Source organism: Pangasianodon hypophthalmus, chromosome 2, assembly GCF_027358585.1.
Source record: "Pangasianodon hypophthalmus isolate fPanHyp1 chromosome 2, fPanHyp1.pri, whole genome shotgun sequence".
NCBI classification, from domain to species: domain Eukaryota; kingdom Metazoa; phylum Chordata; class Actinopteri; order Siluriformes; family Pangasiidae; genus Pangasianodon; species Pangasianodon hypophthalmus.
The window spans coordinates 33,097,439-33,119,596 of record NC_069711.1 but is presented as its reverse complement, the minus strand read 5'-3'; the positions used below and the strand labels follow the sequence as shown (position 1 = coordinate 33,119,596).

At 39.3% G+C, this 22,158-nt stretch overlaps 2 protein-coding genes across 4 annotated transcripts in view; one reads left to right on the top strand and one right to left on the bottom strand.

The window, feature by feature from the left end:
- Positions 1-9,735, top strand: part of ical1 (islet cell autoantigen 1-like) — a 20,042-nt gene extending 10,307 nt beyond the window's left edge. For 2 of the 3 annotated variants that reach the window (XM_053231789.1, XM_053231793.1), the window contains exons 8-17: positions 256-381; positions 1,830-1,928; positions 2,022-2,107; positions 2,510-2,559; positions 2,659-2,724; positions 3,504-3,728; positions 5,936-6,235; positions 6,796-6,897; positions 6,977-7,093; positions 7,457-9,735. In XM_053231789.1, coding sequence (XP_053087764.1) covers positions 256-381; positions 1,830-1,928; positions 2,022-2,107; positions 2,510-2,559; positions 2,659-2,724; positions 3,504-3,728; positions 5,936-6,235; positions 6,796-6,897; positions 6,977-7,092 — 1,170 coding nt within the window. In that variant the 3' untranslated portion in view covers position 7,093; positions 7,457-9,735. The remainder of the gene's footprint in view (positions 1-255; positions 382-1,829; positions 1,929-2,021; positions 2,108-2,509; positions 2,560-2,658; positions 2,725-3,503; positions 3,729-5,935; positions 6,236-6,795; positions 6,898-6,976; positions 7,094-7,456) is intronic. The other variant, XM_053231795.1, reaches the window with a different exon arrangement.
- On the bottom strand, positions 9,600-18,662 carry fam117ba (family with sequence similarity 117 member Ba). Its single transcript, XM_026933170.3, has 8 exons — positions 18,493-18,662; positions 15,901-16,032; positions 15,695-15,778; positions 14,914-15,024; positions 14,349-14,492; positions 13,967-14,198; positions 13,686-13,806; positions 9,600-12,527 (listed from the first exon to the last, which is right to left on the bottom strand). Exons 2-8 carry the CDS (start codon positions 15,919-15,921, stop codon positions 12,239-12,241), a joined length of 1,002 nt encoding a protein of 333 aa, XP_026788971.1. The 5' UTR covers positions 15,922-16,032; positions 18,493-18,662; the 3' UTR covers positions 9,600-12,238.
- Positions 18,663-22,158: the final 3,496 nt, after the last annotated feature.

Sequence of the window (22,158 nt, the reverse complement as noted above, 5' to 3'; positions counted from 1 at the left end):
CATTCAGCTTGAACTGTTTCTTATAAAAGAATGAATGAAGTATAATTGCGCTTTGACCAGACAGTGATTTTTATTTTAAAACCCTTGAAAGGATGCTGTGCATAAGTAATCACCCCCCCCCCCCGTGATGAACCTACTCTCTCTCTCTCTCTCTCTCTCTCTCACACTCACATACACCTAGTATCAAAAACTGTCTCACTGTACAATTTAAAGCACATACTGTACATATGTGTGTGTGTGTGTTTGTCTGTATAGGTGCAGGCACAGGTGAGGGGAACGAAGGTGCACTTTGATAAGCTGAAGAATGACGTGTGTCAGAAAGTGGACATGCTGGGGGCGAGTCGCTGCAACATGCTCTCTCATTCCCTCTGCACTTACCAGGTATCTGCACTGCACTGATTCACTCATTCACTGATTTATTCACTCAGTCGTTCATTCACGGATTCATTCACTCTTTCACGGATTCATTCACTCTTTCACGGATTCATTCGCTGTTTCACTGATTCATTCAGTGAGTCACTGTTTAACAGATACATTCACTTATTCACTAATTCATTCATCCACTGATTCATTGATTCATTCATTTATTAATTTACTGATTCATTCACTGTTTCACTGATTCATCCACTGATTCATTCAGTGATTCACTGTTTAACAGATTCATTCACTTATTCACTAATTCATTCATCCACTGATTCACTGATTCATTCATTTATTAATTTACTGATTCATTCACTGTTTCACTGTTTCACAGATTCATTCACTTATTCACTAATGAATTCATCCACTGATTCATCCACTGATTCACTGATTTATTCATTTATTAGTTTACTGATTCATTCACTGTTTCACTAATTCATTCATCCACTGATTCATCCACTGATTCATTCACTGTTTCACTGATTCTTTCAGTGATTCACTGATTCACAGATTCATCCACTTATTCACTAATTCATTCATCCACTGATTCATCCACTGATTCACTGATTCATTCAGTGAGTCACTGTTTAACAGATTTATTCACTTATTCACTAATGAATTCATCCACTGATTCATCCACTGATTCACTGATTTATTCATTTATTAGTTTACTGATTCATTCACTGTTTCACTAATTCATTCATCCACTGATTCATTCACTGTTTCACTGATTCTTTCATCCACTGATTCATTCACTGTTTCACTGATTCTTTCAGTGATTCACTGATTCATTCACTTATTCACTAATTCATTCATCCACTGATTCATCCACTGATTCATCCACTGATTCATCCACTGATTCACTGATTCATTCACTTATTCACTAATTCATTCATCCACTGATTCACTGATTCATTCACTGTTTCACTGATTCTTTCAGTGATTCACTGATTCACAGATTCATTCACTTATTCACTAATTCATTCATCCACTGATTCATCTACTGATTCACTGATTCATTCACTTATTCACTAATTCATTCATCCACTGATTCATCCACTGATTCACTGATTCATTCACTGTTTCACTGATTCTTTCACTGTTTCACTGATTCTTTCAGTGATTCACTGTTTCACAGATTCATTCAATGATTGACCATTTCATTCATCCACAGATTCACTGATTCATTCATTTAATAATCCACTGATTCATTCACTGATTCATTCACTGACCATGTATGCACAGATTCATTTCCCCTTTCTATCTGCTCTCCATCAATACTTCTCGCTTTTTCTCTCCCATCTGTTTCTATAAATGAATATTTTATTTATAGCCTGTTCTCACAGTATGTGGGCGTGTTTGTGCCGAGTGCGATTGTCTTTTTTTCTCTCTCTCTCTCTCTCTTTTAGACTACACTCTTGCAGTTTTGGGAGAAGACGGCAAACATGATGTCTGGCATCCACGAAGCCTTTAAGGGATACGTGCCGTACAACTTCACCACCCTGAAGGTCTGTTGTAGGGCAAATCTGCGATAATGACACGCCGTATGAAGTGCAGTGTGTATCCGTGATGTTGATGAGCGTCATTAATGTGTGTCGCAGGAGTTAAGGGACCCGCTGGAGCACCTTTCGGAAGGTCCGTCACTGGAGGACAACAAGGATGAAGAAAAGCAAACGAATGCAGACGAGTGAGCAAATACAAGTACACACTCAGCACTCGTCCTTCCTCAGATTGTTTTGATTGTGTCACTGTAAAAAAAACCGAAAGAATAATTCGATAGTGAGACAAAGATGCAGCGTCTGGGTTTTCATGGCTCCGGGACGCCCCCTGCAGGCAGGAATTAGTTTAAAAGGATTAGTTTAAAAGACCGCACTGACACCATTTGAAGTGTTTTTGCTCTGCGTTCCAGATAAAGTAGCTTTTGCATCTCTTTTGCCAACTGCTTACTCATAACTGTGTAACAAACATAAATCCACTCGTTTATTCATGAAAACATTCAAATAGCCACCCATATGTCCCTCAATGTGCAAACCAGAGATTACACCATCTGTTTCTTTCTTTCTTTCTTTCTTTTTTTTTTTGATTAAAGACTTGTGTCCCTGGAGGAGGAGAAGACGGGAAAATCAGCGCTCGAAGCTGGTATGTATCGCTCAGAATTTCTTTTTCTGTTTCTAAAAAAAATAAATAAATAAACTTCACCGTGACTAACTCGTGGGAGGAAATGTTCTTCTGCTACAGGTTCTCTCGCTGGTGTTGATCAGGACAGAGACTCGAATGGCTCCTTACCAGCCAGTTTAGACTCGGGTAAGAGTCACGCTTTAGTGCTATCTTATGTAACGTGTTGATTTCTTTACTGACATACAAACTTTTTTTTGTAATGTTTAATTTTATTTTCTGGAAAAGTAGCGTTTGTAAAAATAACATTGCACTGACTCAATGATGTAGAAGTCATGAAATAAATATCTGTAACAAAATTTGTAAACATATCTGAGGTGCTAATACTTTTCTACCAACACGTTCGTGAAAATAAAGAAAGCTTTGAGTGCTGACTTTGTCAGACGCCATTAAAATACAACTAAAAAAGCAAGTTGTCTCAACGTTATACCCTACGTAGTGAGCGTATATAGTGAATAGGAATCCATTTTGGATTCAACTTGAAGGTGGTTGATTTTACATGTTTAAAAAAAAGCACTTAGTGTTTATAAATGAAAATAAAACTAGCAATAAAATGTTCACCTTCTGTGGTTTATGTAATATTAGCACTAACACTAGTGCTAGTGTTTTGCTGAAGCATGTTTTAATTTTATATTATTATATTAAAGCTTTAATTAGGTTACGTTTTTATAACTATTTAATCAACAACTTTCCTAAAAAGGAAAAATGTCTGCATTATGGATGTTGTTCTGTTTTTAATTGTGTTTTGTTGTTCAGTAATGTGTTTGCATAACTGAGTAAAAATGGAAATGCACAATCACTGGAAATACAGCAGGAGTTTGTGATAATTTTTTTTTTTTAATTTAATTTAATTTAATTTAATTTAATGGACGTTACAGTGTTCTGTATTTGCCCCATTTGTGCTGCAGCTTTGTTTGAGCTCTCGGGCCCCATCAGCACAATCACCATGGACGATGACCTCTTACTCATGACCCCTGACCCTGATCCCACCCTGAGCCATGCCATGACCCCAGCTCTTCCTATACCGCAGCCTCAGAGCTGCCCGGAGGCCGAACTGCCCCCTGCTGTCCAGTGGGACGTGTCTCAGGGGCAAAACCTGGAGTCGTTTATCACTAACCCGCTGCCTGAGAAGGGTATAAACTCAGAGCCAGCTTTCTCACCTGCCCTCAGACCTGTCCTTGCCTTTAATCCCTGTCCACTGTCCCAACTCTGTCTCTCTGCACTGAAAAGCAGCATCCAGCTCTCCTTAAAGTACCCCTGCACTCAGAAAGGGCGTTTATAGGGCCTTTCGCACCGCGGGAACCTTTTCGTAGTACCTGAACTAATTGTGGAACTACCCACTTTTTGGCGTTTTCGCACCTCCGGAACTGGGTGTGATTTTAGTACCGACTGCCTTTTTCGAGAACCAAATTAGCTCCTACTCCGGATCAGGGTCTAACCAGCACAACTGGTCCTATCCGTGACGTAAGTAGACGCTGATTGGCCAAACGCGTACGAAAACACCCTCACCCGCCATGATTTAAAACGCCGTGTAAACATACTGTAGTGTCAACTTATTTCTCAAGTATGGAGAACAGCGATAGATGGACACGAGACACGACAAAAACACAGCTCCGATCACAGCGTCCTCCATCTTCCGGTTGTTTACGTTGTTCTTCTTTGTTTCCGTTGTTGAATGCTGCGCACATATGATGTCGCTGTCGACCGGCTTACGTCACTTCCTAGTGCCCGCTGTCGGTGCGAATGCAACCCTTTAAACGGTACTGGGAAATAGTTCGCGCAAAATCGCCCAGTACTTTAGTCCTGTAAATTTAGTTCTGGAGCTAAAGCGGTGCGAAAGGCCCTGTTTATTAAGCGTTAAGCTCTCATGGATGGCTGATTCTGTTTATATGATTAGCATTTGCGCTAAATTCACCTTTTCCCAGCACTTACACACACAAGAGCTCAGCTTGTGATGTTACTAAATAAGCTCCAAGGCTCTACACCTTTTAACGTTTGCGATACGATTGCAATTATTTTAGCATTTAGAGTATATCGCAGTGATGTTGAATTCTTGATTCTGATTGGTCAGAATGTGTTGATTAATTTTCCATAACAGCAGCTCTGACAGTAGTGCAGCTACAGATCACAGGTTTATGTTAATGCGCTCGTTCGAATTTATACATGATCAGATTAAAGAACATGTAATTGCTGATATGGTGAAGTGTACAGAAGTGTCCAGAAGCAAATATGTCTAATTTGCATAAAATGTATATTCATAGATCTCGGCAGTTTTTAATGAGGTGTTGAGATTTTGCTAGGTCGATTTATTATTAAAATTTTACTGAGTATTTCATGGTTTTCATGGTTTCATGGTTTAGGGGTACTTTAAAGCCTTCTGTTTAAAGAGGTCTCACTTGTTCTCTCACTTTTTCCCACTTCTTCAGCATGAATGGAGAGATTAGATTTCCTCATGCTGACTCTTTTGCTCGTGTCCAAACCTTTGGATGACGGATTTCTATATTTTTTTATTAGATCCTTTCCTGGATCATCTGCTTTTCAAAATATTCTCCATCCTCATTTGGAGAAGTCCAGAACATGTTCTTTTTCCACTTCTTCTTTCTTTGCTTCGTGCCTCCTGAGAGTTTCCACTCTGCTTTTATTATTTAAAGAGTGACACTTGATTTTAATCAAGATTTGTCAACATTTAGACATGTGCATTTTTTTATTTTTTTTTATGAAAGGCTATGTTGAATAACATTGAAGCGTGTAATACTTTGGCTGGATTTTTACGATGCTAACAGCACAGCGTTTTTTTTTTTTTTTTTTTGCGGGAGGGAGGTGTGTGTGTGGACGAGCTGATTTAGTGCGGCACGCCTGATAACGAATTCCTATCGATAACTCTTACTAATGTAGGTTACTCAAGAAAGCTTTTATTTTAAACCATCAAAGAAAAAGACAGAATGCAGCACTTAGAAAATAACTCAACTTGGGACACTTTTTAGCTCCTTCAGCTCACATCTACACACACACACACACACACACACACACACACACACACTCGGCTCACTACACACTACACTTATGAATCAGCTGATCCCCATGCACCACTTTCCTGCAAAACCACACCACTAGACCATCCCCATTTAAAAAAAAAAAAAAGACATGTTGAGCAAAAACAGATGCTAACATGATAACAACATGATGCTAATAGCCAATAGCCAGAGTAAAATTTGTGCGTATTTAAGATAACTAAAATTCTCTGTATATGAGAGCATGGTTATGGTTATGTCATGGTGTCCAGCACCAAGTGAAGCAAAAGGAATAAATTCTTTAACAGAGTTTGTTCCTCTTGCTCCAGGCGGCAGGGATTTGCTCTCGGGTCTCGTGCCACAGTCCGGCCTGGAGGAGGAAGAGGGAGAGCGAGGTGATCTGTCCTTCCTGCAGGATCTGCTGAGTCCCGGAGCCTCCAGCGGAACAGATGACTTCAGCAAGGCGTGGCAGGACGCTTTCGGCTGCTTCGAAGCCCCAGCGAGTGCCCCCTGTTCCACACACACTGCTGCAGCGAGCAGCACCGCCGCAACTCGCTCTCCCTCACAGCCTCCGAGTCCCACCGGCTTCCTGCCTTCACAGCTCCTCGACCACGGGATCAGCACCACCGGTTAGACTTCACACACACACACACACACACACACACACACATTATCAATAAATTCTTCTGCATCTTATTATTTTTTCTCATTTATGTAGGATACATTATATATTTTATTTCTTGCTTTCAAAACATATAAAATATAATAACTCACCTCAGCTAATGTTTTTAAAATTGTTACATATTTTAAAATGATCTATTAATTTACCAATTCAGTATAAAAATAGTAAAGTATTAGTTAATTGTGATGAGTTAATTATTTGATGTTAGTATTAATGTTTATATTTTCAAATGATTCATTTTTAATATTAAAAATATACATTTTACAGCTCTATATTTTGTACCATTGATATTTTTTCAGTGTAATAAAATGACGAATAAACCTATATAAACGTCAGTGTAGTATCATTTAAGTGAAATATTTTCCTTTTTTTTTTTTTTTATTTCTCACTATGTTTACGAACGGTTTATTTTCTATTTTAAGAAAAAGCTTTAAAAACTTAAAAAAAAAAAAAAAACCCTGCAATTGTCATTAACTTGCATGGCATTTTTCACTGCTTGTTAATCAGGATGGATGACTCCTCCCATGTTTCAAACTCCTCCCCTTCAAGCTCCGCCCACTGCTGGTCAGGTCCCGGTTGCGCAGAACAGCACCAGGACGTTGGATAACGGTATGCACGCTTATAGATATAGAAATGAGAGATATTTGATATTTAATGTTTAAATAATAGTTAATATTATGGTTTGTAGCTCCTAAAGGCGGAGCTCGGGACATGTCCGCGTGGTTTAACCTTTTCGCCGACCTGGACCCGCTTTCCAACCCCGACGCTATCGGACGAAGCGATGAAGAGCTGCTTAATGCCTGAGGTGTGTGTTGGAGTGTGTGTGGATGAACTTACTATCTGAACAGGAGCTAACTTGTTTTGCAGACTTGATTTTTTTTTTTTTTTTTTTTGTAAATGTAACTACAAGTGGATAAAAATTATGACATCGTTCTTTAGTTCATGTAAATTGAAATCTTTAGTGAATTGCTGTTGTATAAGAGGAATAAAACACTTCTGAACATGGCGTTACAGGAAAATAATCAGCTTCAGGCTGGTGATTGTAACTCCACTCCATCACACCACTCTGTCGTTGATTAATTTCCCATAACAGCATGACACGGAGTGTTTTATTCCTTACGTATTTGCTATATATAAGTTTAAAAGTTGTAAAATGTGTTTTTATCAGGATTCGTTTCCTCAGTCACTGTACAGAAGAAAAAAAAAAACAGAGCTGGATATTCTTTGTGCTGAGTCCCACTGAGCCAAGGATGGATCCGGAAAAATGGGGATCAGCCGTTATCTCTCTGTGTGTGTGTGTGTGTGTGTGTGTGTGTGTGCACGTATGTGTGCGTAATCCACTTTACATCTCTTTAGCAACGTGGGTTAAAAATCTTTTTTTTTTTTTTTTAAATGAAGGCTGCACTATATATAGTATATGAATCTTATGATGAAGGTTGAAGGTTTAAGATGAAGATGAAGAGCCACTGAGGGAAATGAAGGTGTTCGAGATTGTATTCTACACTGGATAGCAAGTTTCACGTGTTTGTAAATAATCACACACTGGAACACGCACGAGAAACGTTTACCGAATCAGAAACGTGTATTTTTAATCAGCTGTAGGTTATTTTACAGACATGTCTCTGTCTGTCTGTCTGTCTGTCTGTCTATCCGTCTGAACGCTATGCTCGCTACGCTATACAGAATTACAGTAAAACAAGTAAAAAGGGAAGAAAATATCCAATATAGCTAGAATCAGGGATTTTTGATTAATAAAGTGAGCCTCAGTACAGGTGTAAAAAAAAATATTTTGGCTTATATTTAATCACAAATTCATTTTGGCCAGAAAAAAATATCACAAATCCCTGGTTATGGCTTTGAATAAAAGATTTAAAACAACAAAGCTATGTATACTCATGTGTCGTTGCACAATATCTGCTTTGGAAATTAGATTTTTATATTTATTAACCCTTTAATTTCCAATAACCTGCTTTAAGGTGAGTCTAAGGGGTTAACTGGCTGTAAAATGTGTGTGTGTGTGTGTGTGTGTGTGTGTGTGTGTGTGTGTGTGTGTGTGTGTGTGTGTGTTGAATTTTGTATTATATCGGAATTTGGTATTTACCACCACAGATCTCCAGCGACCTACACAGTCGAGTGCAAAAGTTTGTGTCCCCCTTATCACTAAATAAATAATTAAATATGATTATAAAGAAATTGAATTTTGTGTATTTAGTTGTTTCATCTGTGAAATCACATGTAATTAGTGTATAATAAAGTTAAGAAACAAAAAGTTCAGAAGTTTGCATCCCCCCTTTCTAAATGTGATGCATGTTTTCTCTGATACCTCGATGTCTAATAACTCGCCTTCAGCCTCCTTTATATCTTTTGGATCCTCTCATTATTCCTGAAAATATTCCTAAAACACACACACACACACACAGTGTCTTCTGGAGAAAGAGGCTTTTTCAGAGTTGTTTTTATTTCTAGAGCTACATTTGACGTTTTTCCCATTTTAAATAACCAAAGAGGATAGTTCTCATGAGTGTGGCAGCAGGACGGCGTCGCTTGACCGTCAGGAGATTCGAATCCAAGAGAACAACGTTGGGAAAATTGCTCGTGTTGTCTGGGTGGGAGGGACGGCGTTAACCCTGTCACCTGTCAATCTGAGCGACACCGACCAATCGCGTGTCTCCGTGATCTCATGTATGCGGAAGAGGGCCGATAGCACTTTTCCACGAGCAGAAAAGATGCACATGCTGGTTGTTAGTCATCTATTTGATGGGGCGAGCTAGCTAACTGGCAAAATGACCAAACAATTAAAAACAGTAATCAAGATGATCATGAAAATAAATAAATGGGGCACAAACTTTTGCACATAATTATTTCACTTTCACTTTCATATATGGCCTACTGCTGCAGGCTTTTATTCTTACTAAGCACCTAATTCCACCTCTGTGATGTGTGAAGATATAAATCACTGAAGTCTGACTATTTTTTGGGGTGATGATTTAACATTTGTAAAAGTATTGGCACCCATCACCTATAGGTTGAACCTCACCAATCTCTCGTATTCCGTTCTCCGTGTTTTGTTTCACGAATGTATGCAAACTGATAAACACCTTTACATTCCACTCATGCCTGAATGCACATCAGTACTTCTTTTTTTTTTTTTTTTTCCTGATATTTAAAAATGTAAAAAAAAAGAAAAGAAAAATAAAGATTTCTACATTGCCTTGCACATTTCATTGTGTTAAAAACCTTTTTAACTTCAAAAACATAAAGAATGTACACTGCACCATTCTCGGCTGCGTTTGACTTGATTTATTTTATGCAATTAATGATTTTTTTTTTTTTTTTTTTTGGATTGATCATGTAACAATTTACAATGTTATGGACAGATGAGATCTTTACAGTGACTGTACTCATGTGACGACCGACCAGACGATAAAATAAACTTCTTGTATTTGACCAGATTGTTTCAGATGTTTCTTTTTTCATTTTTTTTATTTTTATTTTTTTTAAACAAATTTTTCAGGAGGACATTTTCCTGATGGAAGGCTTTTAGGACGTAGCTTTTGATCCCGAGGACGATTCACACACAGAAACAGTGCTAGATACATCATTTGGCTCGTTGGTGTGGTAAAAACAGCCACTTAATTGAATATTCTAATTGAAATAGTTAGTTTTTTAAGGCAGTACACATGTTTTTCCCTCTCATATCTGACTCTTGTTAAAGGAAGAAAGGTGAACTTCACAGTATGATGCGTGAATTCATTTACAGTATAAAGATGCTACGGTTCCTCTCAGGACACCTCCAGAGATGGTTCGTCGCTTAAAGTTTCAGACGTTTCAGTCTGCGTGTCTTGATATGAACTCACGTTATTCCTGTTTATTCAGTTTCCATCCACATGTTTCCATCTTGATGTATCATGTTATGATTTTTCTCTAGTAAAACCACCTTCTGGTTTTAAAACACACTTTCTTCCATCATGTAATATATATTTCTGGGCCGCAGTCCATTTTTTAAAATATTTACATAATTTAAATTAAAAAGAAATCACCATTTGGTTGTGTTCCTCTAACGTATATATCAAAACGCGCTCTGTATATTATTGCACGTTATTTACGATGTACTTTATTTCTACATATGTGTACATTTAGTCTCTAATTGAACACAAAAATGAGCTAAGGATATGTCCTAAGACTGATGTTACATTAGTTACTTTCCAACAGGCAATTCAATTTTGCAAAACATTTGGATGGAAACATCTTTTTCTTTCTCCTCTGCCGTATTTCTCAAATGGTGTCCACTCAGCACTGATAAAGTCCTCTCTCTCCCTATTGCAGCCCAAAATAATAACAGTATAATTAACATTACATAGCACCAGATCCTCCTGTTTCTCCTGCGCTTCATATAAAGCGTATGATCGAATAAGGGAAAAGGGACACAGTTCTATACACTGTGGAGTAAATCAGGAACCAGGGGTCTCATTTATCCATCGTGCATGTGTGACGTGTACTGAAGTGTTTTATTCCTCTTATTCCACAGCAGTTCACCAATGATTACAATTTTCTTTCATTAAAGAAAGATGCATCATAATTTTAATCCATTTATAGTTACAGTAAATGTTGTGGAACGTCCATGAAACAGGTTACTTCCTGTTATCACTTGCATTATAGCAGCTATAAACAGTCGTGACTCCTTTTTCTCTCTTGAAGACAAAAAAAACAAACGGCGCGTTTCATGTTTCTAAGAAACTGAGAAGCTAAGCTTCTCGAGAAAAATTTTAAATTCACAGCTTTACCTCTGACTCTTCCGTAAATGTTAAATAAATGTCTCCTTAGAGAAAACGTCACATTCTCAGAGATTACAGAATTCGACAGCACTGTAGTTAAACATTTGAGATCGCAACCGGCCGAATTGTTCGCAGAACAGGCCTGTGTTTTCATTTACTTTTTAATTTCATCCAAATTCATCTCGTTTTGTTCAGTCTACGTTAAGAGTTAAAATAAGTGTGAAAATAATAATAATAAAAAACCTACTCACTCTGTTCTGGTGGTCCAGCCTCTTTTATTTAACTGAATTGTATTTTCATGTCATCTGGAGTCCGTTTATTGACGACAAAATGCTTTACTACAGCAGGAGGAAGTTGTTTACCATATATGGTAAATTGGGGGGCGTTGCTTTATGTAAATATGACTGTGCGTAAATGGAGCGATATACAGTATATTGATATTTTTTCCTCATTCATCGCGTATATCTGTGTGTGTGTGTGTGTGTGTGTGTGTGTGCTCCCTGTTTTTATAAATGCTAGTTTTGTAGTTTGTACAAATTGAGAAAGTATTTTCCTCACTCTTGAATGTAAAATGAATGTGATAAGTGAGACCCCTGGAGAGGTAACGTCAGAGCTGGGTTCAGGATTACGCTGCTACAGACGGAGAGTATCAGGCACGGGATCAGGATTTTTTTTTTTTTTTGTCCGTCCCTGTTATTAGCTACATTTTTCTCTTTGCATGTTAACTACTCATAACACACACATACTGTACATACACACAATCCACTGAAGTCCCACGTTCTTCTGACAGTCCAAAAAAAAGTTAAAGGAGGGATATGTACAAGGAAACTTGGCTCTTGAAAGGCTTTGATGGTCGACTGCGATAAAACACTGAAAGTAAAAAGAAAAACAGCACAATGCTAAAAAAGAAAAAAAAAAACCTCTCTACTTTACATACGTACACGTCAAGACCTCACTGCCTCGTCCTAATCCCTGGCTGACAGCAAAGGAAAGACACAGAAGCATCACGTTAACGATCTCACATTCAAGTTTCAGCTAGTGATTTGGATCAGTTGAACAAATCGAGCCCTGATGCGGTCACAGCTTTGAGATTTTGGATCAAATGAGGATTCGAGTCTGTTTAGAAATGATGCAGGGTGTGAAATTCCTCGACTGGTGGAGACTCGGGAGGGAATCTAACCCTCGGGCTCCTCCAGATGGCGTGGGAGGCAGGGGGACTGGCGTCCTCGTGTCAGGACGGGGCCGAGGGAAGGGGACAGGCTGCGCACTCCCACCCCGCTGAGGGGCACCAGGGAGGGAGAGAGGCTGCGGTAAGTCACGCCGCCGCGGAAGCTCAGCTCCTGTGTGGGCAGCAGCGGCTTCAGGATGCTGACGAGGCAAAACGCCGAGCCGCTCTTGGGAATGAAGTTCACCTTGTTCCTGTCTGGACACAGGTACGGAGGGATCTCCTGCAGAGGCCTGGGCCTGAACAAACACACAGAACACTCAGCAGCAAATCAAATCATGTCAAAGCTGCAGAATAATCAAATCGTTTCAAAGATTCACAACATTGATCTTTATCTTGTGTTTGTTAGCCTAGAAATGAGCTCCGCCCCCTGATATGATGATTTCACTGTGTTTGCAGTGCAGAGGGCCCTGAAATTACAAACTGCTGCTCTAAGAAATGTAGCAATGATCTGTTTTGGATAAAACAGGGCAGAGTTTCATCTGATCTGGATTCTACTACTGCTAGTGCTACTGCTATTACTCCTATTACTATGAATACTATTGCTACTGCTATCATTACTGCTACTTTTACCACCACTGCCGCTATTACTACTGCTATTACTACTAGTACTGCTGTTAATACTGCTATTACTCCTATTACTATTGCTATCAATACTACTTTTACTACCGCTGCCGCTATTACTACTGCTATTACTCCTATTTCTACAAGTAGTAGCATTACTACTAATACTGCTATTACTACTACTACTGCTAGTGCTACTGCTATTACTCCTATTACTATGAATACTATTACTATTGCTATCATTACGACTACTTTTACTACCACTGCCGCTATTACTACTGCTATTATTCCTATTTCTACAAGTAGTAATATTACTACTACTGCTATTACTACTATTATTTCTCCTGTTACTATTGCTCCTATTAATATTTCTGCTGCTATTACTCCTTTTACTACCACTAGTAGTATTACTACTGGTATTACCCCGTTACTACTAATGATGCTGTTATTACTCCATTATTGTTGCTACTCCCACTACTGCTATTACTCCTGTTACTACTTCTTCTAATGTTATTACTGCTATTACTTCTATTACTACTTCTGCTATTACTCCTATGACTACTATAACTACTATTACTTTACATCACTAATACTATTACTACTACTAATATGACTGTTATTACTACTGCTAATACTCATACGACTATTACTACTTTAATTACTACTTTAATAGTATTAATACTACTTACACTATATTAATAATAAATAAATGTATCCAGTATTTAGCATTTTTTTAAGCATTAATTTCTAGAAAGAAGCAAAATTATCTGCCAATAGAATAAGATTTCAATGAGTTATTTTCAGTGAGGCTGCAGTGTGAAAGTGTTACTCACTGGTTCTCCTCGAAGACCTTGACTCTTTCACAGCCCTCAGGAGGCTCCCGCTTGAACATGTAGCTGTTGTTGGGTTTGGGAGAGGACGCGTACTTGGGCAGGGGTGAGTACGGCCCCAGATCTACAGACACAGATGAAAGCTCTTCATTATGTGTGTGTGAGATACCCTGCTTTCACGCCAGCAAGAATGTGACGCAACAAATTGCCCGGAAGTCATTTATTTTGTTATTTAGAATGTCATTGTGTGTGTATGTGTGTGTGTGTGTTTGTGCATGTGTCACCTCTTTCCCTGCTCTCATTGAGTGTGTCGTCGTTGGTTAGGGGACTGTTTCCCATCGCATCATTCAGGATGCTGAGGTACGACGGGGACACCGAGTCCGCCCGGCTGCTGTTGTTGCTACGGTTACCACCCAGGCTTCTTCCTGAGGGTGTCTGTGTGTCGATGCTGCGTGTGCTGCTGCTGCGCTGGGGGAGGGGCGGGGGCGCGCGGTGTCCATCAGGAACATCCTGTGGCTAAAAAACACACACACATTCACTCACTCATCACCATCGCTCTTATTCATTTCCATCACTGTAACCAGAACACAACCATGTAAACAATGTAACTCAATGTAAAGCATCTCTGAGTGTCTGCCTGAAAGCAAGGTGCTGTTTATGACTCACAATGATGACCTCATCGCGCTCTGGCGTGTCTCGTATGATGATGCGTTCGATCTCCTGGTTGAGGCCCTCGATGCTGTTGCGGAAGCGAGGAGGAGTGGACTTGGAGATGGGGATGGGGATCAGAATGGTTTTAGGCATCTGAGACTGTGTGAAGGGAGAAAGACAGAGTAATGATTTAAGGATTAAAGAAATGACCGTTGATTAATTTTCTATAACCGAAGCGTTTACAGTAGTGTTGCCGGCAAATCGCAGGTTTATATTATTCTAATATGTTATCATTTCTATAGGATTGTTGACTGTGTAGGGCTTGAAAGCTCGACGCGCAGTCAGTCACTCTTGGCACTGATGACTTTAGAAATCATGACACATTTTAAATGAGGCTGCTGTCCTCGGAGACGTCTCTCTAACGGTTTCAGAGGAGACGTGTAACTAGGACAAATGCTCAGGAAAGTGGGGCATCAGAAAACTCGAAAGACGTTTCACCTATTTCAGCAAGACAGATTATAACAGTCAGGTCATGACTGGGGGTATTTACACACACACACACACACACACACACACTCACCTGTGATTGGATAATAGCATGGTTGCCGTTGAAGGGCGATTTGCGCTCCTTATCGCGTCGATGGCGACTGCTGCGTTTGCTGCGCTGCAGCTGCTGCCGCAATTTTGCAATCTGGGAACGGAAAAATGATGAAATGCATAAAATAAAAAAGAGCAGCAGAAAATTGGAGCTGGAATATCTATGGATAAAACGATTCTTTATTTATCAGAGACAATTTTTTTTAACCCTCTTGCTGCTTTCAAACCATGAACGTTATGTATATTATATACAGAGTGTCCAAAATGTCAGGAACCAGTGGGAGTTAAACGACATGTATGTGATTTTGTATTTATTATTTATTTATCAGACTTATTTTTATATTTTCCTTCCAGGTGAAAAATGGCATTAACATTGGGTGAAAAAGTAGAGATAGTGCCTCTTGGAGCTTGGTACTATTTTTGGACAACCTGTATATTATCAATTCCATCCATCATGTAATAAACTAATGCATTTCTGTTAAATTTCCCTATTTATTCAGAGGCAAAAAAAAAATCCATATTCATCCTCTTTTAGCCAGCTAATGTAAGTCCTGTGTTAATATATTAATTATAATTGGAGTGTGTTTTAAAGGAATTTAAAGCCCTGGGTTAAAATATGGCATGGCAATATTTGAAAAATAGATATTTGTTTAATTAAAAACTGCATGCATACATAATTATATATAAAGGTCTGATTGCAGCGATTAATGCCAAATCGTGCAAAAGAGCATCGTGATGCTTGGAAGAATCGGTTATCACTTTACCTCCTTCAGCTGGTCGGTGCTGCCGCAGGACGCCGAGCGCTTGTGGGAGCCCCTCCTGCGCTCGTCTACCCAGGCCCTGGGGGTCTGCAGAGAGAGATGGGGAGGAATATGTAGCTTACTCTATATGCACACTGTGGAAATGTCTCTCTGTGGGCTGGAATTAATGACACGAGCAAATAAACAGGGTCATAAACATTACAGCCTACCTGGGTGGCTTTGTCCCTCATTGAGAGGGCGGTGTGGGCGGAGCTGCCAGTTCCCTGATCGGTCAGGTGAGTCCAGGTGGGGGGCGTGGCCTTTCTTTCAGCTAGACTCAGGGCTGTGAAAATGGGGTGTGGCTAAAGTAAAGAGACAGAGAGAGTGTTATATCACAGTGCTGCTGAATTCTGGATTCTGATTGGTCAATAAAACTAATAATAATAATAATACAGAGGCCCCAAAAAGTATTTGGACATGCAAATGTACACAGCAAAATCTCCAGCGTTGAATTAACACCCAGAGTGATGATTTAACACTTTCAGAGTTCATTTGTGTCCCACTGGACATATATAAATACAGTAGGGTGTTAATTCAACACCAAGGATTATAAATTTTGCTGTGTTTGAATTTCCATCGCATTAGAATACAACATGTCAAATATATCAAGTGGCATTTATTTTAAAGAAAGATACTTCAAGCACACTTTTCAAGCAGACCATTTCCCAAAAAAATAGCTTGTTATGTTTAAAAATATGAAAATAATAGACATACTGGTCACAGTTAGACAAAAAATTATTTGGACAGATTATTCTGGTTGTTTATTCTGGTTGATCTGAGTTTTATTCATAGTGCAGCAGACACTCCATATAAACGGATTGAAAAACGTGTGTAATCATTGCTATGGTGAAGTTTTACTGTAAGGAGACGTGTATTTAACGTTTAGGGAAGGAGTCTCCAGTGTCAGCGCTTTGTGACAGTCAGAGGTAAAGCTGTAACTGAAGTTTTCCGACAGTTTCAGGACACAGGAGTTTACGCTTTTATGGTTTCTCGGTCACAAGACAAGCTGCACTTAATTTTTTTTTTGCTGTTGTAACTTTAAAAGAGAGAAAAAAGAGAAGCTGGTGAGGAAACGACTGTTTATAGCTGATAAACCCCTCTAGTGTGAGTCACTTTTTTTTATTCTCACTAGGTCTTGTGTTGGTGTGCAATTATTATTGTAATAATAATAATATGACTATATCCCTACAATCATCTTCTATACCAACGATAATAATAACACCAGTAAGTTGTTGAAGAGTTTCTGATGTACAGGTTGTCCAAAAAGTCAGGAACCAACAGGAATATGCTGAAAAAAAAATCTGCAAAAACACGATACAGCGGCTGAGAAAGTGCGTACAGCATTTTGTCTGTATTGTTGCGAACAAACACAAGTAGATAATATTTACTAGAAATGGCACCGATCTGAAACCCAGTATCGGTATCCCGTTGATACCAGCAACATCGGATCGGATCGGATATCGGAGAAAGCATATCAGATATTGGCTCCTGTAACAAAATAGCAAAGATTGGAACTGGATTTGGAAAAGAAATTTATTTTTGGAACTGGAAATGTTTCCATGCAAAGAGACTTGACTGATTGATTTTATTATGTTTATATGGGTTTCGGTATCGGCTGATACTCAGGGGTTCAGTATCAGTATCGGTATCGGTAAAGAACAAGTGGTATCGTGGTATTTCAGCTGTTTTCATATGAATTAATATTGTACATTCATACTGATGTCCTTTGGTGGGATCTGAGTGTTCAAATGTCAGGAATATTCGCAATGTGGACGACTAATTTCATCAAGCGTGTAGGTAATAGTCCTGCAGTAGTGTTTTAATGGTTATCTTTTTAAAATTTTAATATTTTAATATGGTGTTGCCTCACATGAAAATATTTTTATATCAATGCCTAACCTGGTTAAATAAAGGGTAAATAATAACAACAACAACAACAACAACAGCAGCAACTTGATGATGATGATGAAGAATATTATTATTATTGTTGTTGTTGTTGTTGTTGTTGTTATATACAGAAGGGCTAATAACACACACTCCATCAGCAGCAACAGTGACACTATTTTGGGCAAAATCGCGCATTTATACCTCAGCTTTACTGCCTCTGAACATGAGTCACACCGGAATGGGGGGGACTCACATTACATGACTAACAATCCTGCTGAAGAGGATCAAAAATACTGATTTTGGATGCTTACTTGGGTGTGTTAATTACTAACTACACCTTTAGAGTCATATATAAACGAACTGAAGCAACTAGAAAACTGAATATTCCAGTTAAGAAAAACAGCGCACCCCTGTCCGAGGCGCTAATGGTTTAGTCCGCTGCCGCACACGGAGCTGCAGCTCCTTATAATAAATGCTTATTATTATGGTCGTTTTTATGGGAATAAAAAGCGGTAATAAAAAGCACAGAGTGGACAGTGAGGTTGTTGAGTGCTGTAAGCAGTGGATAAAGAGTATAAGCATGTAAATATATTCATTTTAGTGTAGCATAAAGAGAGATGTTTGGTGATATCGGTGACATCTCTGCAGCACGAGCCGCCATATGCATGAAAATAAATAAATAAATAAATAAATAAATGCATAAATAAATAACATAACCGAGAACACGAAAACAAGCGCAGATGAAATGCATCATCCCCAGATCATGGAATACAGACTGCAGCATAAGCAGTGGTGATAATATCCGGACCGACAGCAGGGCTGGCTGCTGGTTCTAGCAGGATCATGGAGAAGGATAATAAAGGATTAGAGCTCACCTTCTGCAGACGCGGCGGAAATGTTCATGGCGCTGTGCAGAAATAAAAGCAGCGCAGTGCTGAAGGCAGGAAGACGGGATGCGGCTCGCGCAGATCGCGACAGTGTGGAGGGATCAATCAGTCGTAAGCAGCTGCTGGGAGAAAAACAGGAGGAGGAGGAGGATGTGAGCGGGTTGCTATGGGCGTCTCCGCGCTGCTGATGCGCATTAAAGTGACGCAGCTGCTGTGTTGTGCTGTGATGTGCAGTGTTGTGCTGTGATGTGTGGTGCTGTGCTGTGATGTGTGGTGTTGTGTTGTGCTGTGTGTGGTATGGTGTTGTGTTGTGCTGTGTTATGTGGTGTTGTGATGTGTTGTGATGTGTGGTTTTGTGTTGTGCAGTGTGTTGTGTTGTGTTGTGTTGTGCTGTGTTGTGTTGTGTTGTGTTGTGATGTGTGGTTTTGTGTTGTGCAGTGTGTTGTGTTGTGTTGTGTTGTGCTGTGTTGTGTTGTGTTGTGTTGTGATGTGTGGTGTTGTGCTGTGTTATGTGGTGTTGTGATGTGTAGTGTTGTGTTGTGTTGTGTTGTGATGTGATGTGTGGTGTTGTGTTGTGCTGTGTTATGATGTGTAGTGTTGTGTTGTGTGGTGTTGTGCTGTGCTGTGCTGTGTTGTGCAGTGTTGTGTTATGTGGTGTTGTGCAGTGTTGTGTTGTGTTGGGTTGTGCTGTGTTATGTGGTGTTGTGATGTGATATGTGGTGTGGTGTTGTGCTGTTTTATGTGGTGTTGTGTTATGATGTGTAGTGTTGTGTTGTGTTGTGCTGTGTTGTGTTGTGTGGTGTTGTGTTGTGCTGTGTTGTGTTGCGCTGTGTTGTGTTGTGCAGTGTTGTGTTGTGTGGTGTTGTGCTGTGCTGTGCTGTGCTGTGCTGTGTTGTGCTGTGTTGTGTTGTGCTGTGTTGTGCAGTGTTGTGTTGTGTTGTGCTGTCCTGTGTTGTGTTGCGCTGTGTTGTGTTGTGCAGTGTTGTGTTGTGTGGTGTTGTGCTGTGCTGTGTTGTGTTGTGCAGTGTTGTGTTGTGTGGTGTTGTGCTGTGCTGTGTTGTGCAGTGTTGTGTTGTGTGGTGTTGTGCTGTGCTGTGTTGTGTTGTGCAGTGTTGTGTTGTGTGGTGTTGTGCAGTGTTGTGTTGTGTGGTGTTGTGTTGTGCTGTGTTGTTTTGTGTGGTGTTATGTGGTGTTGTGCTGTGTTGTGTTGTGTGGTGTTGTGTTGTGTTGTGCAGTATTGTGTTTCCATCTGATGTGTGCCATGTTTAACAGCTGTAGAGTGGATAATAAAACTGTGATGTTATCCATCTGGTTTAACTTGTAAACAATCAGTCATTTACGGAAAGTAACATTACTGTTAAATAAATTCGTTCTGTTTTTATACCACAGCACTGTGGATTAATTAAGGAACAAAACACAACAGCGTGTGCAGATATAAAAAATTAATCAACGATGGCAGCGTTGCTGTATCACAGCTCCAGCGTTCCTGCTTCGATCCTGAGCTCAGGTTACCTCTGGAGTTTCGTCGCATGATCAGCGGGTTTCCTCAGGGTCCTCCGGTTTCCTCCCACCTCACACCTCACACCCCGCGCTCCCGGGATAAACTCCTCATCTCCCGCCACCCTGACCAGGATAAAACACTCACTGAAAGTGAATTACTGCATGATTTTATTTATTACAGAACGACGTGTGATGTTTTCTATCCCTGAGGACTGAAGGTTGGAGGATATTTATCATCCTGAGTGCTAATACACACCATCACTGCATCACTTGTGTTTGTTTACTCCTGTACATGCTGTAGTACTACAATCTCACCAGCAGGGGGCGGAAAATTTGTTTACAAATTAGGAGGCAAAATAAAAACAGTGAAATTTCTTTTAATTTCTTTCTCTGTAAAATGCAAGAAAAAAAATCTCAACAATCCCAAACTAAACAACATTTAAATCATGTTCAAAGCATTTAAATCGTGTTCAAAAATCATTAATTTTACAGACTTTTGACAAGTTTTCTTACTTGTGATGAATAATCATCTGTATGGTGACTTGCACAAACCCTCTTATAGGCCTTTATCATTTTAAAGTGAGGGTGTGCAAACTTTTACACTCTGTATGCCTCATTAACATTGTTACTCTTGTCATTCTCTACATAGGCATTACATATATTTCCTGCTGGTTTTATTGTACACTCTTTAAAAAAAGGGTTTTGAGGGTTCTTTAAAGGTTCTTTTGTATAAGTACAGAGATTTAGTTTCTACAAAAAAAAAAGGTGTGACTTGATGTTTACCAAAAGGACAAACTGAAGAACTCTTAAAAATGAATGAGTAAATGAATGATATGCTTTAAGATGAATAACAATAAGAAAACACTCGTGTGTCATTTGTAAATGTTTAGCCATTGAATTTTCACTTACAGAAAAAAACTCATACTTAAACCATGTGAATATAAATTGTGTGGAAATAAAAGCACATGACCTATATGTAAAAAAAAATGTAAATAAAAATGTGATTCAAACCAAACCACTTCAGATTAATAATGTGATTCACATGTTACTGCTCTCTAAGGGTTGTGATATGATTGATGATGATGATGATGATGATGATGATGTGTAAAAAACTAATCTGCATTAAATGTCTTGGCTTTATTATTATTATTTATTATTTATTTTTTATTGAGTGTTTGATTTATAGGCTATAGCACCCAAGGTCGCTTTGCAAGTACACATCACAGGAACATCATTAACAAAAGAAAAAAAAAAAAGACTTTAATGAGTAGAAAGAGATGAGTAACAGAGTTAAAAAAAAAGTACAACTTTTTTAAAAAATTATATTTGACATAATTAGGTTGGGTTGGCACCCCGTCCAGGGTGTCCCCTGCCTTGTGTCTCGAGTCCCCTGGCCTGGTGTGACCTGGTGTGTTTTTTTCCAGGTGTGTCAGAGAGATATACATAAGTGCAGAAGTTTGTACACCCTAATTATCCAACCATTTTCTGTATCCCCGCGACCCTGTGCAAGATAAGCGATACAGAAAATGGATGGATGGATAATTAGGGTGTACAAACTTCTGCACTTATGTATATCTATGTGACACATCTGGAAAAACACATTTTAGTGTTTCTTCTTCCTCCTCCTCCTCTTCTTCTTCTTCTTCTTCTTATTATTATTATTATTTTAAAGTACACGTATGTTTAAAGCAGGGATGTCCAGACTTTTCCTGTGGTGTGGTGTGGGTGCAGTTTTTCATTCCAGCCTAACAGGAAGCACACTTGATAACTGATTGGAGACCCGGATGAACTGAGTAAACAGGTGGAATCAGGTGGGACTCCTGCTTTATTGGAATGAAAACCTGCAGCCACACCACAGCCCTTTCTGGATAAGATTGGACATCCCTGCTGTAAATGATCACTTTATCCTTTTAAAACAACAGTCTTCAATCTTCAGTTAAGTCAAAACCTGATTCCACTTGTTTAATCAGTTCATCATGGGCTCCAGTCAGTTATCAAGTGTGCTTCCTATTTGGCTGGAATGAAAGTCTGGAGTCACAGCAGGCCAGGGGTGTCCGATCTTATCCGGAAAGTCTGCAGTCACACAGTCAGGGTGTCCGATCTTATCCGGAAAGTCTGCAGTCACACAGTCAGGGGTGTCTGATCTTACCCAGA

Excerpts from the sequence above, each read along its gene's own strand:
- fam117ba (XM_026933170.3), bottom strand. The coding sequence starts at position 15,921 with ATGAGGGACAAAGCCACCCAG. Across the intron at positions 15,779-15,900 it reads TGAGGGACAAAGCCACCCAG|ACCCCCAGGGCCTGGGTAGA; the intron begins GTAGGCTGTAAT and ends CTCTCTCTGCAG. Across the intron at positions 13,807-13,966 it reads CAATGAGAGCAGGGAAAGAG|ATCTGGGGCCGTACTCACCC; the intron begins GTGACACATGCA and ends CTGTGTCTGTAG.